Source organism: Mustela lutreola, chromosome 4, assembly GCF_030435805.1.
Source record: "Mustela lutreola isolate mMusLut2 chromosome 4, mMusLut2.pri, whole genome shotgun sequence".
Classification (NCBI taxonomy): domain Eukaryota; kingdom Metazoa; phylum Chordata; class Mammalia; order Carnivora; family Mustelidae; genus Mustela; species Mustela lutreola.
In genome coordinates, this window is record NC_081293.1 from 34,684,660 (window position 1) to 34,703,837 (window position 19,178).

Consider the following 19,178-nt stretch of genomic DNA (forward strand, 5'->3'; position numbering starts at 1 on the left):
GATGCTCCCACAGAAAGTGAGAGCTGGGTTAAACTACTGGGAGTAAATGAGGACCTTGGCAATAACTCAATGTAAAGTCAGCCTTTGGAACTCGTTCACCAAATCTTCTGAGCTATGGTTCTTTCTTGATTTTTCTTCTTCTTAGCTTGGCTACCTCTCAGGATCCTAGTGCCCTCGTTCTGTTGTTTAGTTCTCGCTGGTCCTCCCTGGATTTCTCTTTGGAAACATACAGTGTTCCAGAATGATCTCACAGATTTTCTATCCTTTGACCTTCTCCCTTATCCCTTCCCCCCAGTCAAACCCACATTCCCTTTTTGTGGATTAGGTTAATCAGATTGTTTTCCTAATACAGAGCCTGATAGCAAGGTCCCCTCTCACCTCTCTAAGATTATGTTTGTTTTTTAACTCAAATCCCTAATCAGTGGGTTTCAGATAGTATTAGGAAGATACTTTTGGTCAGTGATTACCTTTCATTTATGAGCACTCAGCCTACCCAATGTATAGGTCTGATCCTGAAAGATGGCAGAAGACACTGTATTGATAGCTTGTTTGATTGACTTCTCAGTCCCAAAGAAGGGTAAACAAATTGTTAAGAGCAGGAGTTACTGCAGAGCTCCTAGCTGTGTGATTTTTTTCCCCTCCTCCAGCAAGAGAAGTTCCATTGCTCAGATATTCTAGGCATCCCAAAGGATAGCTATGTTCTTGCCCAGACTTCCAGTGAAGCAGACAGACACTGTGACAGTGGTTTCTCTTGTCAAAGTGACTCCACTTTTTGAACATATAAAAAGGCTAAACCTGGGCGCCTGGGTGGCTCAGTGGGTTAAGCCGCTGCCTTCGGCTCAGGTCATGATCTCAGGGTCCTGGGATCGAGTCCCGCGTCGGGCTCTCTGCTCAGCAGGGAGCCTGCTTCCTCCTCTCTCTGCCTGCCTCTCTGCTTACTTGTAGTTTCTCTCTGTCAAATAAATAAATAAAATCTTTAAAAAAAAAAAAAAAAGGCTAAACCTGAAGTTTCAAAATAGCAAATTGATAGATCAGGAAACATGCCAGAGACTAACAGAGATAAGGACTGAAAAACAGTAACCTTGAAGACAGGGTGTGGAAGGAGATGTTTATGGTTCTTACCTTCTAAAACACTTTGGCCAGAGATGTGGCATAGTAGGCACTTTGGAAGGAGTATCCTAGAAGTTTCCTGCTTCCCCCTCCTTACAATTTATAGCATAGTCATTAATTTATAAATATCCTGAGATATGACAGATTGATTTTGCTATACAGTTGACCCTTGGACAATGGGGTGGGGTGGGAGTATTAGGGGTACTGACCCCCATGTAGTTCAAAAATCCACATATAACTTTTGACTTCCCAGGAACTTGACCACCGATATTTACTATTGCCACAAGCCTTAACAATAACATATATACTTGATTAAACATATTGTATGTTATATATACTCTTATACCTTATTCTTACAATTAAGTAAACTAGAGAAAAGAGAATGTTACTAAGAAAATCATAAAGGGCACCTGGGTGTCTCAGTTAGTTAAGTGACTGCCTTCGGCTCAGGTCATGATCCTGGAGTTCTAGGCTCGAGTCCTGCATTGGGCTCCTGGCTCCACAGGGAGTCTGCTTCTCCCTCTGCCCCTCCCCCTTCTCATGCTCGCGCGCGCTCTCTCTCTCATTTCTCTCTTTCTCTCTCTCTCTCGTTCTCTCTCATTTCTCTCTTTCTCTCTCTCTCAAATAGATAAATAAAAATCTTTTTTAAAAAATCATAAGGAAGAGGAAAAGTGTACCATACTGCCTTTATCAAAAAAAGTATGCATTTAAGTGGACTTGCACATTTCAAACCTGTGTTGTTCACGGGTCAACTGTATATTTAAAACTGAATTTTGATTATTGCTCAGGTAACATGATCATCCACTCAAAATTTGAGAAAAATTGAAAAAAAAATGTTGAGCGCAAAGGAAGCTGGAAACCAGTTGGAGGCTGGTTTAGTTCTTTAATTTTTAATTCTGTCCAATCTCTCTATATTTCTAGTCTTTCCTACTCCTGTTAATATATGAGCTAACACTTTTAGGCCCTCCTCTTTAGACACACAGTCCAGATCCTTTTGCCTTGGACTAAAACCTTCCCAGTGTGACTTAAAGTTTTTTTCAACCTTTCTTTTTTCTGCTTTCCTTCTGAACCCTATATTCCAGTTGACTGAAATATTTCTGTTCCTGTCTCAATTTCTAATTGCTACAGTTATTTTAAGATGCTTCTCAAATGCCATCTCTTTCCTGAAGCCTTCTCTGATCACTACACCATCTATAGTGACTCACACCTACTATTATAGCTATCTCCAGCCCACATTCAGCCATCTTTTCAAGGTAATGTGCCTTCCTTCCTTTAGACCATGTTTGAGTGCCAACTATGGATAAGACATTAGAGCTGGTTACTATGAATTGGACAAAATCCTGTGTTCAGAAAGTTAAAGTATAATGGGTAGATAAAACAAATATATAAATATATGAACCTATAGAGCCTGGAACATAAAAGTTTTTCAAACATTCGTCAAATTAGGAAAAATAACAAATACCATGAAGATAAAGATTAAGTGCTTTGGAGTGTTTATACCTACCTGGAGTGAGAAAGAAAGCTTCTTGGATGATGTGTCATTGGAACTAGGCCTTGAAAGTTGAAAAGGGTTTGGAGATTAGCCAGGGGAGAGGTGGAGCTATGGAATTGTGGGAAAGGGACATTGCAGAGAAAGGCAAAAGTATAAACACAGAAATGAGAAACTGTGTAGAATGAGTGGAGAACATTTAAGTTGGTTAGATGAAGCACAAATGTATGAAAAGGAGCAGGGGGAATTAAATCAGGAAGATAAGTAGGGGCTAAGTTACAGGGCTCCTTGATTGATGACCTCAGCCCTTGGGTTTGTGGTATATTTACTTAAACTCTTTCATTCTCCACCTACTACCTCATAAGACAATAACTATAATTTTATCTTGGCTCAGTCAAATCAGATTTGTCATATCCCTCCTTGGAAATCTTCAGCATTTCTAATCTTCTTTCTTTATTTATTTGTTCCTTTTGGTCTAAATTTCATGGTTTGGGCACCTTCTATCATAGGAATTTCTCCAAAGGAGGAACTTCTCCTCTAAAATGAGAGAAATACCTCTTATTCATAATAAAGCCTTCTCCTCTCTCCACTCTCTGAATTTGTAGTTGAGTCCAGAGTTTCGTAGTATTTGAATCTTCGGACCTAATATTCCTTTTTAGGAGGTCTATAAGATGCTGCAGTTTTTTGTGTTTTTTTTTTTTTAAATTTTACTTATTTATTTGACAGAGAGAGATCACAAGTAGGCAGAGAGGCAGGCAGAGAGAGAGAGAGAGGAGGAAGCAGGCTCCCCACTGAGCAGAGAGCCCAATGCGGGGCTCGATCCCAGGACCCTGGGATCATGACCTGAGCCAAAGGCAGAGGCTTTAACCCACTGAGCCACCCAGGTGCCCCGATGCTACAGTTTTGATATACTAAAATAGTTTCTAGTGGTCCCCTTAAGGGACCATATTTAGTATTTTCCAGAGTGTGTTCTGAAGAACACCTGGTCCATCAGACACTTGTCTCTTGAGAGCATCATTGCCAAAAGGTTTGCTCATAACAATAATAGATGTCATTTGTTGAGAATTTTGTGCATTTTATACCATTTTCTCCTTCAATTAAGCATTCCATAGGCAAGAACATTTGGGAAAAGTTGATATATTAAGGTTCTGAGAAGTCTTGCAGTAAATAAATTTGTGTAATATTTTTTAATCCAGCATTTGATATACCTGTTTGGGGATTATACATGTGAAGGTTTTGGTGGAATTAGTATTCCATGAAGCTCATTCAAAGAATAGGCTTCTTCCCAGGAAAAACTTAGGTAACTTGAACTTTTATGTGTATATTACTCTCAAGAGTTTTAGTGATCAGCATGCCAGTAACAACATCCTTGTCCTAGTACCGTGGAGCTGGAAATACACATTTGTGCAGACATTGGACAAAATTGTCTGGCTGCAAGGGCACAGTTGCTTGAGGCTATGAACCTGGAAGTTAAAATAGCTGAATACAGTGCCAGTTCATTGCTAAATCATTTTCTTCAGCTTTTCTAACTGCTGATTTTGTTAGTAGGTTTAAAAAGAATCTACCAGTCATTCCTTAATTGAAAAGGAGCAGAATGAACTTAGAAAGAAGAGAGAAATTAATCATTCACAAATAGAAATGCATTTTGGCTTGTTCAGGTGACTCTCAAGAAGCATGGCTGGTGGCCAAGTAGCCTGAAGGACAAGGACTCTTGCAGGCACAGGACATCATTGCATTGGAAAGAGTATCTATATAGACTGTGGGTTTCAGTTCTGACTTGACTTTACTTTTCTTAGCCCTTGTTTCCTTATCTCTAAAGTAGGGGTAATGTTAGCATAAAGTTATGGTGAGTTTAAGTTATGGTGAGTTTAAGTGTGACAGTGTGTTCAAATGCCTAGCACGGTGGGGTAGTATATGTCTTCAAATGTGCTAGTTTCTTCTTTCTTTCAAAAGGAAATCATCAAAAAAAAAAAAAAAGGAAATCATCTATCGTGCTTATATTTTCTAAAGGATGTAGGATATCAGCAGCGATGATGAGCACTGGGCAATTCTGATCACTGAGTAGATCACCGGAGTGGAGGGACATCAGAAATTTGCGCTGATTAGGCGAGGCCTCAGGGCTCCCACTGGTGATCACACACACTGTATTTCCCTATCCTGGGCAGGTGGCTTTCAGTGGAGTGAGGAGAGTGATCAGGGGGCTGTAGAAGGGCAGTGGCTGGACATCTTGTGGCATCAACGCCTGCCCCGCAGGAAAACCTTTGTTAATTCACCAGAACGCTGAGGAGCACAGAGCGCTCACTCTGTTGGGTGCTTTGCCAGGCAATTGGGACCCACACAGAGATATGGTCTCCCCCTTAGAGGACCCTAGAGCCCAGGGGAAGGAAATAGATATGTAAATATTAAGTGAAGTAAGGAGTCCAAGGTGCTATGAGAAAAGTTTTATAAGGAGTGGCCGTAGGGTGGGGGCTCAAAGGCAAAGTGGTCAGATATTCCTGAAGGAGTCAGGAAAGCCTTTAGAGAGAAGATTTCCATCGACTCTTCCAGTTACAAGTATGGGTATTGATCATTACATTTAATTGGTAATTGCCTTACTAAGTCAAGCACAGAACAAAGATGTAGATCACCCTCTTTAGGGCAGTTTATCATGGCAGTTTATGCATGCTTGGTTTGAGTATTGGGTGCCCTTAGGAAAACAGTATGCAGAGTGCTATTTGAATTGTTCAAAAGTAGCTGAAGGACTGAAAGCCTGTGGTTTCCGTACATCAGGCAGGCTGTGCAGCTTGGTACAGATGGTAGAGAGTTCTTTTTTGTACACGTTTCCTGACCCTGATGGTGGACCTGGAGCATTCTGGGAGGGCATGAGAGAATTTCCCAGGGTTACTTTTAGCTCCCTATCTAGGAAGAATCCTGCCTATTTTGTTGAAGCTCTCTGGGGCCTGTAATCTGTTTCTATGTACGGAGTGGGAGAAATAGTTGGAGTCTGAGAGCTAGTTTTCTGCTTAGAGGGCCGGTGGGATTCTGATTGGAGGCCCCAGAGCAGACCAGAGTAGAAAACTCTTATCAAGAGCAGTGAAACCAATGAACTATTAGGTTGCTCTCTGGCCACTTCCCCCAGAAGATACAGGGAGGGTTCTGCTCCTCTCCATTGGGTGGAGAGCAGCACTTGAAAATAATAAGCAGCATCTAAACTCCTGGAAACTGACTTACCTTTTTGTTAGGGAGTTGTATGGTAGAAATTAGGTTGAGGGGCGCCTGGGTGGCTCAGTTGGTTAGGCATCGGCCTTCAGCTCAGGTCATGATCCCAAAGCCCTGGGATCGAGTCCTGCAACCAGCTTCTTGCCCAGCAGGGAGCCTATTTCTCTTTCCCTGCTTGTGCTCTCTCTCTTGCTCTCTGACAAATAAATAAATAAAATCTTTTTAAAATTAATTAATTTTTAAAAAAGAAATTGGGTTGGGGCACCTGGGTGGCCCAGTGGGTTAAGCCTCTGCCTTCAGCTCAGGTTATGATCTCAGGATCTTGGGATTGAGCCCCACACGGGGCTCTCTGCTCAGCAGGGAACCTGCTTCTCCATCTCTCTGCCTGCCTCTCTGCCTACTTGTGATCTCTGTGTCAAATTTTAAAAAAATTATTAAAAAAAAAAAAAGAAATTTTGTTGAAATGAGATACCAAATATGAATGTTCTTTGGAGAATCCAGACCGTAATTATTGCTGTTATGGTGTTAGTTTTGGTGGTTAATAATAATAATAAAACAACCCCTTTCAGAATGGAAGAGATAAAGATGCCTCACAAACCACAAACTTGTTTATTCGTGATACTGTGGGGCACTCCAGTCATTTTGTGAGGTCTGTGATGCTTAAAATAGAATTGCTGACAGCTGGGGTGGGCCTGAGTTCATTACCCGTGCAGCCGAGCTGTTGCAGCTGTATGTCAGGGGACCTAAGTTTAGCTGACTCATCCTGGCCATCAGAAGAGCGGCGATGTTGCTGGTTGCTCGGGAGAGCAGTCCTGATGTTTCTGCAGTATTGCTTTTATGATTCATGTAGATTGAAAGGATTATATGACTAGGGAGAGAAAAATGGAGACCTCCTCCTGAGTAGGAGTTTGAAGGGTATAGAAAAAAGAAAGAGGAAATGGGGGATAGGGAGGCTACACCATATACTTTATGGGAAATTCAAGGGAAAGAAAACAGCAGGAAAGGGGTTTTGATCAGGTAGTTTCCTATGCTGGCCACCAGATTGCACTGTTGACTCTGAACAGTTTCGTTGCTTTGTGGCGTGGTCTTGAGATGAAGAGATGAAAAGGAGTGCCCTATGCAGTGGAACGTTCCTGTGTTGGATGTTTGTAACCTAAAGAGGTGATCAGACGAGGATGAAATATAGGTGAGATGTTCACAATGAGCTCAAGATACTGTTATTTACTAGTAGATAAATGTCTAAATTCTAAATAGTGGTCTAAACAGAGAATTCTAGAGCCATAGGGTGGCTTGGTCATGTGTGAAGACTTAAAACCCTACGGTTTATGTTAAAAAACTGTTCTTACTAAAGCTATGTGTTTTCTCTTACCCAGTTATTAAAGATACAATAAAAATGTATTTTATATTGAATTTTTACTTAGAGGCTTTTGCATATTTTTGATGAAATTAATTTCTAAAAAATGATCTTATATCTTCTTATCAAAATAAGTGACCCACACTCTATTTCTTAAATTTTTTTTCCCTAACGCTTGGCCTGCTCTTATCCCTATGAATGACTTTTAGTTTTACATAGGCTGACGCTTCAGTTTTTACATGGGACTGTAATTAAATATTTTATTCTTTATTGGTATCAAAATAGCCAAACATCTCTTTTGTGCAGTTTAGTCAGAAAGCTTTCAATTTTTTGAGCTATTATTTATATTTACTATGCTCTTAACCACTTAAAGTTAATTTCTATAAGAACAACCCTTTTAGAGCAATAGCAGGAAATAGGTGAAAAAAAGCGTGATTGGAGTGGTTTCTACATTTTGTTCAGTTGGTTCAGCCTTGTTATGCCATATTTTGTTACATACTAAGAGTAAGATATAATTGGGCAGTATTACCAAAGTGTGGATGTTAGTAGTTGTTATGAGAAAAATTTTGGAAATGCTGGATTAAACAATATTTGAACAGATTTCTTTACTGTAGAATTTCTTAGAGCCTTTTTTTTTCCTTTTTTTTGTATTTACTCCAACATGTTTTTTTTTTTAATTTTTTAATTTTTTAGTAAACATACAATGTATTATTAGCCCCAGGGATACAGGTTTGTGAATTGCCAGGTTTACATACTTCACATCACTCACCGTAGCACATACCCTCCACAATGTCCATAACTCCACCACGGGCCTTTGTCCATAACCCCACCAATACACCAATGGGTGCCATGAAACTCTAAGAAGGAAGAGCCTGTAACTTTTCCTAAACACTGCATGTCTGACAGAACAACCCTACAGACCTGCTGTTCACAGAACATACATTGGGAATCCTTGAAAAGGAAAATGAGTGCTTTCAGTACTAACTGTTGATATGATTAATGTTACATACTTTTAGGCTTCTTGAAGTCTGTTAGAGACACTCTATGGCACAAATTGATATATTAATAGCACCACCTTTATGTTGTTCTTTGTCTTTATCCTTAAAAAGATTTGCCTTTTGGAGATAAGCAATTATTCAAGGAAGATTATTAATTCAGATATTAATTGAGATTATTCTTAAGAATTAAGAAGCAAGTAATCCAGCCAAAGAGTAGGTTTCACAATCCTCACCAGAGCTTCCATAGGAATACACGCTTAAAAAAGAAGCCAAGGAAAAGCCATTTTTGTTTTTTCTCTCATGATTGTTTATGAAAGACAACATTCCATTAGGAGCTGTGGGGTTTACTAGAAAGTAAACCTTTCAGTCAGAGATCACAAGTCTGAGGCCCACAAGATAGATCTGGTCTGCCGTTAGTTTGGTTTAGCTGTACAGTGGCTTTAACGTTTTAATTCTTTCTCAGCATAAAATTAAAACCTTGAAGTTCCACATAAAAATCTGAATTTCTAGCTACTTTTCAAAAATGGAAAAATCTGGCAACACATTCACAAACAATAATTACTTGCTGGAGCTGAGAAGTGTCTGCTTCCTTTAAAAGGAATATTTTACTCCCGGGTGTCTTTGCCTGCCTAACGGCTAACTGTTCTGGTGGCTGATAAGTCTGTGCTACCTGTCCATCCCTATGGACATTTGGTTTTACGTAACTCCTACTATGAGGATATGGCATGGCTGAAGGCCAGTGGGCCATGCCTCTTTCTAGAGTGACCTTTTTAAGCAAATGTGGTCAGTTTCCTCCAGGAAGGAGTGTTGGAATCACTGTCAGGCTCATGTAAGGGAATTTCCACCCTCTCTGATGAAGTCCCTAAACTCCCAGTCCTCGGGATGTTGAGGCTCTTACTGCCCAGAGTATAGCCTATTTGACAACATACTGGAAGAGTTGTTTCACACGTACACTCAGTGATGCCTATATATGTAAAGGTTGTTTTGCTGGGGGAAGTTTATATTGAATTAGAACAGAGCTCTAATTTCATCCAGTCTCAAAAATAATTATTAAATAAATGAAGATAATCAAAAAGCCGTTCTTTTATTTGTATTCTGCCCCTTTCTACAGTATATTTGAGTCAGTTTAGAAAGCATGGTATTTAAAAGGTAGAGAAATACCTACATATATAAGTGAGGACCAGAAAATATATTCAAAGAGTAAGTCAGAAAGATAAAATATAGGTATCAGGCCCTGAGGGCTGAAAATAAACTTTGAAGGTGGAGAACATGCCTTATGTGAGAGCGAGCTTATATTTCAGAGGGAAAACAGAGTGTGAATGGAACTTCCCAGTGCAAACAGTACCACAATATTACTTTTTGCTTAGCATGTAGAATGTGCTGATGTTGGCCTATGTTGACTTTCTCTGATTCTGTGGTGGTGGCAGCTCTGAGAAGCTATTTTTCTCGTGGCAGCTGGGAAATGCAGGTTCTGTGAATAGGGTTTAATCATTACTGTCTCTTGAGTCTTCTTCCTGTATTTTTACCTAATCTATAATACAAGAATAGCTAAGGGAACGGGTTGTGTGTGATGTAACAAAGCAAGGGTGGGCGGGAGAAGAGGCAGTAATGAAAGCTCTCAGTGGGAAGGTTTGCGATCTTCTGGGGAGTTTTTCTGAGCAGCAGTAACCTACAGCTGTTATAGAAGGCTGCATTTTCTGTACTTCTGATTAAATGAAACCACAATGCCATGGATACTACAAGGGAATTGTTTTCATTTGTGAAACAAAGTGACCCACAATTAAATTCAGTCATCACTAAATGATTGGAATTGCCTTTACCAGGTCCTGAAGCTGCCTTAAATTTATCAAGGATGAGGCTGGAAGAAGATAGGGCTCTGTGTAGAAAAACACATGTCCTGTGTTTTTGTTAGTGGGGACATTAGAATCTTTGTTCTTACATTATGAAGAAATTATGTTCTTAATTAAAAATTAGTAGTGGGCCCTCATGAAGGAATTTAAAAGTGGTGCTTTATGGTATTCGTGAATCCACCTGTGTGATAAATGTCAAGGGAACAGTAATTTGGTCAAATAGATGAAATATTTCAAGAGAAGAACAAGGTGGTTGTTTTTTTTTTCCACATGATAAAGGTGAAGCAAATGCTTAAACGTCAGCAGAACTGAAAACAGGTCCACGTTTTCAGAGTCTACGGAAGAAATGGAGATTTTACTGCTTCTCACAAACTAGTGAAGGCACCAGTGTCATAAATGGCAAAAAGTTGGGGAGGGGCTGAACTTAGCAATCATAAGGAATCTGTGGACTGTTTCTGAGCAATGCCAGTTCTAGAGTTGATTCAAGATGGTTTGAAACTGTAATTGACAGATGTACTACCTTTCAAATGAGAGTACTTCTAGATACCAGTCAAGCCACATAAGAAATCATCGTATGTGTTTTTTTGCATTAAGTGTTGACAGTTGAGCCATGGGGAAAATGAAAAATTGTGTTGATACTAAGGAAATGAAAACTCAGCTGTTACTTTTCCTATCCTATCAGAGAGACTGGGAAAGGAGAGATATGTTCCCTAAAGATAGACATTGGTTCTCTGCTTCTACCTACCTCCTTTCCCAGAGCACTTGCCCGGCTGAGTAACTGGTTGATTCTCAGGCAGTACTGAAGCTCTCCTTTTGGTATAGGAGGGTTTTTGTGTGTGTGTGGTTTTGCTTTAAGTTATTCTTTGATGACTGAGTTAAGGATTGAAAGGAATATGTTTTAAGGTTACAATTCTGATGAAATACCTTATTTTTTGTAGGCAGGAAGTCAGAGTACCACTGAAGAGATAGTACCAAATAGAAAGAAGTATGTCCATAAAGATTTCTTTTTCTACTCTTTGAAAAATAACTTCAATTTCTAGGCTCACCTTTATTTAACCAAACTGGTTTAAGAAAATCAGGTAAATCAAAAATAGATAACACTGTGTGCTTCACTATTTGATATTGCTGGTAATTCCATGCTAACCCGATGAGTATTGATCTGTGTTAAACCTATTTTTGAAAGATGAATGTTTCAATTTTAGGGTTTTGAAACCAGACCTACAGATAATTTTTAGAACATATTCCTCATATTCCTGTTCCCTTTCTATAGGTGAGCTCTTAAAAAGCTAAGTGCTCAACTGTGACAGGTTATAAACAGTCTATCATGTGTTAAAATGGATCCGATTCAAAACCCCAAGTCTATCTCTAAAAGTCTGCCTTTTTTCAAAACCACGGGTGGTTTCTGAAGGTTTCATGGTATGTCTTAGAGTGCTGAGTAGAGTACCTGTAAGTAGATCCCCCGAGTTCTGGTGAAAGGCACTTAATGCAGATAACATCTGGTGAAAGGCACCTAATGCAGATAACATAAATTAATAACTGGATTTTGTTTGGGTTATGTATGTGTAAAATGCACAAATCAGTGGGTTTGTCTTTAGTCACCTTATTCTCATTTGGGGTTGATGGAAATGAAGTAAGGACCAAGTAAACGACTTTTTTTCAGGTGCAAATTCGACCATGGAACCTAAGTGACAGTGACTTTGTAATGGATGGTTCTCAGCCTTTGGACCCCAGAAAAACTATCTTTGTTGGGGGAGTTCCACGACCCCTTCGAGCTGGTGAGTGGAAATAGTAACACCACAACAAACAAAACCACCAACAACAAAATCCCCATTGTATTTAGTCTTTAATATTTTCTAGGTTTCTGCTCAGCTATACACAATGTCCAAAAAGAAGTTTCACTGAGCTCTTTCAGGATTAAACTTTTTCTCCCCAAATGCTTTATTTTCCTATGGTACGAGAGTCAATTTCATTAAACTGTTATTTTGAAAGGATGAATTCTATTTAGTGTTCTCAACCACATATTTTAAAAATAATAACAATACATTTGGCAGTGTGCATTCTCATGCTAGTCAGCATTGTTATGTGTGACAGAGAAAGAAGTCACCCCATCAGAAAGCTGTCCAGTGCAGCTGTGTACCCCTCAGTGACAAGCCAAACCACTGCTTAGGAATTGTGTCACTGGGAAGCAAACTGAACTCTTCCCGAGTGAAACAGATTCCCCCCTTTTTTTATGCACTTTGAAAAATGAGTGATGTTCGAGCATCTTTATTACGACTTTTTAAAAGCTTCCCTGGTTTGTTTTCTAAGTTGCTTTCCAATGACAAAATAATTATGGGCTGAGATTGGGCAGAATCCTAACTGACTGGGGCATTTGAAGTGATGCTGAGCCGATGACTTCAGTATTTAAATCCAAAGATAAATCTAATCAGTTGCAGAACAGTGTTCTACCAGTAGAATAGAATAAAATTATTTGTAAGAACGAAGTTCTCTTAAAATGCTTAAAATAATTGAGTTTATTTTTCAAAAGTAAAATGAAAAAATAAGGTCACTATTGCCCTGTAGTTGCAAAAGTGCAATGTTTTCTCTGTTATTCATAAGAAGGCCGACTTAGTACTACCTAAAAAAGAAAAAGCAGAGACCATTAAAATGAAGTAGTGAAAAAAATAATTATACAAGAATTATAAAAAAGAATTACAGCTATTTGTCTCTGACTTTGATGACTCTTAGTTCTGAATGTTCATCAGCTTTTCTAATGTATTTATTCAAATCTCAACTTCAGCACACTCCTGAAAGGTAACTGTAGGCCTATCTAAAGTTATATTCATGTTTCCATTTTGAAGGACTTTAAAACATATTAATTGTGATTATGAAGTTTGTAATTTTACAGTTTTCCAGACAGTCAAATATTTTTAGGCCTTGTTCTCACTCTAATGGAAAACTGGGTCCAGAGGAAGAAAACCAAGCGGCAGAGATGCCTCCCTTTTATCAGCTGTCAGAATAGAGTCTAGGAAGGGCTAACACAAACGTGAACAGCATCATGAGATGAGGGCAAATGTAGCCCTTTGTTTCTAAACTGCTTGTGTTTAGGGGAGAAAAAATGTGGGTGGGGGCATGGGATATTCTTTTTCTAACTGGTGTTATGTTTAGGAGGAGAGAGGGAGAAGAATCCCCTTTGATCGTCTTTTAATCACATATGTATTCTAAAAGAATGGACATTTATTGCTAGCATTCTAGTTATTCTTTTTTTTTTTTTTTTTTTTTTTTGCAGCAAACTACAAGTACAAATTAGTTTTCATATTCTGGTCCCTCTCTTTTTTTTCTAGTTGGGAATCTGAAAAAACAATTCTGAAAGAAGAAGTCCCATAGTTATAAAAATAACAGAACTGGGTTTAACTTTTTATGTCTGTTTTTAAGTCACAGACACAAAAGTTTAAAAACTAAATTCCCTTTTTTATTATTCACCCTTTGTACTATTCTTCACAAGATGCTCCAAATCCTAGGATTAGGAAAGAATTAAATTTAGTTGTCTAGTCAGAAATGGGATTTTGTGTTCTCTACCTAGACAGTATACCTTTTATAAGTCTCAAAGTTCTCTCTCTCTCTCTTTTTTTTAAAAGCTAAGTTAAAGCTTTTTGTTCTAAAATGGTTTTGTTTTACACTTGAGTGGATAGGAATCTACATTCCCTTCTTCTCGTGAGAGTGTTGCCCCATGCCAACACCTCCCATAAGTGTAGCTAGTTTCTAGATGGCTAAGCAATCTATATTAGCATCTCAGCGTTTTACTCCCTCTCCAAGCCTTCCAGATTGGAATCCATGTAATCTAAACAAAAAGAATTAACCTCTGCAGCTTTTATCCATTTGCACAGAACTGGGTTTCTTTGCAACACACTGAGCTTTGTGGACTGCTTTGTGCCTTGGAATAGAAGACTATTTTTAAAGGAATTCATTTTGACTTTGCTATGCAATCTTGAGTTGAATATAATGCAGTTGACTTGAGCAATAAACATTTATTGAGCATCCCCTGTTACTGGCACGGAGCCAGTATACCTCCATGCCAAACTGAATGAACATCCCTCTGTCGGTGTTGAACAGGTCATCATCTACAGAATCAGAGGTTTCAGAAGAAAACCAGAAATGTATTAATAGACTTCTAACTCAAAAGTAATTGGATACAAATTATATTCTTCAACACAGTGATTCTCAGATTTGGTTTTTAAATACTTGAGGGCATTTTTTATTAATTCTGGATGGTATTATGGTCGTGGAATTCTGAAAAGTCTCAAAACTATCTTAGGCACTGTATGTAGGATGAGCCTAGACTAGACATGGTTGAATAATACTCAACAGGTGAGAATTTTAGGTGTCCAGATTGATTTTCACCTCACCGTAGGCCAAAAATTATCCTTTAACATGTTACAGTGTCTTAAAATATTATCACTCAAGAATTATTCCTTTGAATCAATCTTGTGAGGCTTTTTCTCTTTGATATTTTCCCATTGTTAGATAGGAACTGTTATCACTAATAAATTATTCTAAATATAGTCCTTATCCTACCAATCAGAAACACACAAACCATTCTAAAGAAACAAGGCAAGCTGCTTTAAGCAGTATTGCCCTGGCTAAATTTAAGTTGGTCCTTCTAGTCTTTTTGACAAGCCTGCCTTTTTAAAATACAGGTTGTAGAGAAAAAAATCATAGGCCTAAAAAAATTAACCTGAAAATGGGAAAATATCAATGGAAAATTTAGATGTTTATCCAATGTTAGATTGCCTGATTGCTGGTTGCTCTAGGTTGAATACACATACCTATTGCCTCTTATCCCTCCCTTCCATCGCTCCTCAGTGACACTGACAAGTCCAGGATGGTTTGCCTTGAGTCTCTCCGTGGTTTTCAGGTCTTGTTCTTCTTCCAATCCTCACCTCTTCCCACCCCTATCCTAGGAAAGGCTATAGGTAGACTCACCATGCCATCATGTGGCTAAAGTTTATGTATTCTTCAGAGTCAGTACCAGGAAAGGGGTAGTTTGTCTGGTTCTCTACTTACTACCACCAGAAAGTACAACAGCGTGTCGCCACCCTTCATTCAAGTAATGTAAACAGAAGGTCTTCTGAATCTCAATACAGGAATAGCCCTAGTGTATTTCCCTGCGGCATCAGGACCTCTCTAAAATGCATCTCTTTGCTCTGAGAGGAAATGAGTGCCAGGCTTGAGGATTATAATTTATAAACATGAGTGTTCTGACCCCAGCTTAGACTCTAACCCCAAGAGGCTTAGATACCTAATCTGAAGACCACCTCAGTGATCAAGCTTTGAAACCCATCTACTTCCAGCTTTAATCATGCCTGGGAAACCCTCAGACTTCCTCTCTCATTAGGGACAGGTGAGCTGTTCTTCCACTTCATGACTTTCTTTTGACAGTTTATCTAACCAGGTCCTCCAGAACAGATCAGTCTTAAGAGATTGTTCGGCTGAGTCCCTGGAGCCTACATTTGCTCATCATCTTTGGGTCTCCTGCCTTTCCCATTGCTCTGATAAGTCTTTCCTGTCTGTTTTTCTCCTACTAATATTCTGTGATGGATACTGAAATTTCCTTCTCTGCCTCTTCCCCCCACCCCGACTATTATGAGGATGGCTTTTCTGGGAGGAAAACAAAACAATAGAAAAACTTTTGAGGTATGGGGCACCTGGGTGGCTCAGTGGGTTAAAGCCTCTGCCTTCGTCTTGGGTCATGATCCTGGGGTCCTGGGATTGAGCCCCGCATCGGGCTCTCTGTCAGCGGGGAGCCTGCTTCCCACCTCCCCCCCAACCTGCCTCTCTGCCTACTTGTGATCCCTGTCAAATAAATAAATAAAAATCTTTTTAAAAAATACTTTTGAGGTAAAAATTTAGTGATATATGGCATACACTTAGAGAACATTCTAAATTTTTCTAAGAGCACTTATTTCAGACATTCTGTATAAACATTCTGGTAGTTCGTATGTATTAGGAACCACATCCTGATTTGTGATTTAGGAAATAGGAATATCATAACCATATCCTTTTTTCTGTTGTTCTGTGAAGTGGTAGCAGGCAGCAATCATACCAGGTTTCCCAGTAGTAGAAGTTTTTTCTTTCACCAAGTCCCAAGTTCAGTATAAGTTGTCCCAGATAAACTCCAGATTTGGCACACTGACCTTATTGACTGGATTTCCTTTAGGGTTAAGGATTTTTTTTTTTTTTTAAGATTTTATTTATTTATTTGACAGAGAGAGAGAGATCACAAGTAAGCAGAGCAGCTCGCCGAGAGAGAGGGAGAAACAGGGTCCCTGCTGAACAGAGAGCCCTATGCGGGGCTCAATCCCAGGACCCTGAGATCATGACCTGGGCCGAAGGCAGAGGCTTAACCCACTGAGCCACCCAGGCGCCCCATGGTTAAGGATTTTCTAATGCTAGTACATGCTTGTGTTCTTTCTCCCCCTGAAAAGCTAATGCTTACCCACAACTGATGTCAAACTTTGCCATGTCCTTGGCAGGTTGGGTAACATTAGCATAAAGCCAAAGTAAGACTGGGATGAATTGGTGCTTATGGAGCAGAAACCAGGCCAAGTTAATATTAAGCAAAGATTTATGAGTAGCGAGAAAAGCACCCCCTGAGCAAAACTAAACATTTGAGCACCAGTCTCTGCTGAGCCGTGTGTTCAGAGCTCTCATGTATGTTTAATTGTTCTGATAACCTTGTGAGGTTGTAAGTGGTAGACTTTTCACTTTAGTGATAAGAAGCAGAGTTCCAAGGAGCTGATTGGCCAAGGCCACAATAAGTAAAAATGCCAAGATTTAAACTCCGATTTCCAGACTTCAAGTATGGATGTTCTTTGCACAGAGCAAAGCTTCTTCATCAAGCTGAGATCTGAAATGTTGTCTCAGTAACATTATTAACAGTCAACTTGGTACCAGTCTGATTTAATCAAGTTCAACACTCAATCTCTCTGACGTAGTTGGTTGTTCATACAACTTATTTGAAAGTATTCTTAACTTCCCGACATTTGATGCAGAATGGAAGCTTATGAGCACATTTCCTCCACTTAAGATGTCTGAACTGCCCTGTGAACCGATGCAGCATTGTGGAAAACCTAGACAGTCCAGCTTGTAGTTGAATTGTGCTTTCTTTCTGAAGTCCAGACCCCTTCATCCGCCTGAGGTGCCTTATACCTCTTTCCCGTCTGCTTTGTTCTTATCTCCAAAGGGAAGAAAATGTGGTTTCTAGACTCATAGTTTAGAATCTGGAAACATGAATGTGTTGATATTTCCCTGGAGACTTCTCATTCGTGCTGTACCCCATTTGGTTCTCATAGTGTCTCAGACTTAGACACTGCCTGTGGCTGGCTTTGAAATATAATTAAATGATAGGAACAGGATCCTGGTGTAGGGTAGGATATAAGCATCATCATGATTTTCTCTCTAGTGAGCTAAAGTCCCTTTCAGTTCAGAAGATTCAGAAGCAAATCCAAGGAATCATAATTGGGGTTTAGATTCGATTTCAGAGGCATAGTCCCCACAACCCCACAAAGAGGAATTTATAGATATCTAGATGCTACACACAACTGCAGTGTTCTTGTTTCCCTCTCCAGCTGTGGCACAGTAAAGCTCATCACAAGGGCCAGTATGCAGGTTAGAGTCATAGTAGTGTTGCTGTTACCTTTCATCAGAAGACTGGAGTTGTCTCAAGAGCACAGAGCGTCTCATCCAGAGTATAAAATGCCACTGGATATGGCTACCGGACCTGCTCATTCCCACCCCTGTGGTGACCAGAAAACTGTCCAGATAGGAAGGAAAAGATAAAAAGTGGTCTGAAAACTCCTGGCCTCCACATGGACTCTGGCTATGCCTGCTGTCACTTCCATCTGTCTGAATCCCAGCCTCCACCCATATGTCCTGCTCCTGGGCGCTATGCTGTCCCCCCTTCTACAGAGGATGGTCTAGAATGAGGATTCACTATCAGAGGCTCGGTAGGCAGTTTGACTCTATTTTCTGAATAAGACATGTCCTTGATCAATTTCATGAGGAAGGTTGAGATCACAAGGCTTACATAAATCCATGAAGGTTTTAGTTGATTTTTGCCAGATCCTTACTGCCTTTCTTCTGTTTTTCTCTCCTCCTCCCAGACAGTCAAAGTGGGTAGCCCTACTCATGGCTTAGCTTCACCCACCTCAGAGGAAGGGAATCCTTATGGGTATCTACTATATTAAGTGGTGAATTCACTTTAAAGAATCCTTTCAGGGCGCCTGGGTGGCTCAGTTGGTTGGACGACTGCCTTCGGCTCAGGTCATGATCCTGGAGTCCCGGGATCGAGTCCCACATCGGGCTCCCAGCTCCGCGGGGAGTCTGCTTCTCCCTCTGACCTTCTCCTCGCTCATGTTCTCTCTCACTGTCTCTCTCTCAAATAAATAAATAAAATCTTTAAAAAAAAAAAAAAGAATCCTTTCAAACCAGTCTCTAAAACTAGTTGTACATTTTGACATCTAAAGGTGAATTTTTATGTTCCATATACAAAAGTATTCCAGATTAGAAATTTTTAGGACTTAAGCAAGGCTTGTTCTGTGTTTCTGTTAGTCACCTATGTTGTGGATGAATTAAATTAGTCTCTCTCTGTCTCTTTTTAAGGCTGCTTTTACCAAGCATGGCTACTTTTCTCAATAATTAGAAACTCTGTTTAGTACTTAAATAATACCATTCTGGTGTTAGAGCCCAGCATGAGGTTAGCTTGCAGAAAGTGTGCTTTTAGTGATGATTTGCTGATTGAGTAAAGGACCAAATATAAACAGCAGTTGTTTGACTGTTATTTACTTTTCTTCAAGGGTGATCATAGTCTTAGACCCTCTGTAGTTAAAACATGGATTAGGGTAGAAAGAGAGATGGGAAATCTTCATACTCTTTCCCAAAACAACTCTTCAGTCACCTCGGTTTCTTCTAGCTTCCCAACAAATTGCTCTTCACATGAGCGAGATTTTATTAGCTCAAATGTCTGCAGACTTTTTGGTGGCCAAGAAAATGACGGTATATAAGGTTATAAGTGGAAATGATTTATTTATAATTAGCTTAAGTGAGTGAGGGTTTGCTTCCTATCGAAAGTACTTAACTGCTAGCAACATCAATCATGACCTCATCTTTGGCATGTGAAGATGATTTTCTAGCAGCTAGAT

General features: G+C 39.6%; 1 protein-coding gene across 9 annotated transcripts in view; it reads left to right on the forward strand.

Moving 5' to 3' along the window:
* Nucleotides 1-19,178, forward strand: part of CPEB3 (cytoplasmic polyadenylation element binding protein 3) — a 197,595-nt gene that overhangs the window by 150,995 nt on the left and 27,422 nt on the right. For all 9 annotated transcript variants that reach the window (XM_059169456.1, XM_059169454.1, XM_059169460.1 and 6 more), the window contains one exon: nt 11,660-11,774. In XM_059169456.1, coding sequence (XP_059025439.1) covers nt 11,660-11,774 — 115 coding nt within the window. The remainder of the gene's footprint in view (nt 1-11,659; nt 11,775-19,178) is intronic.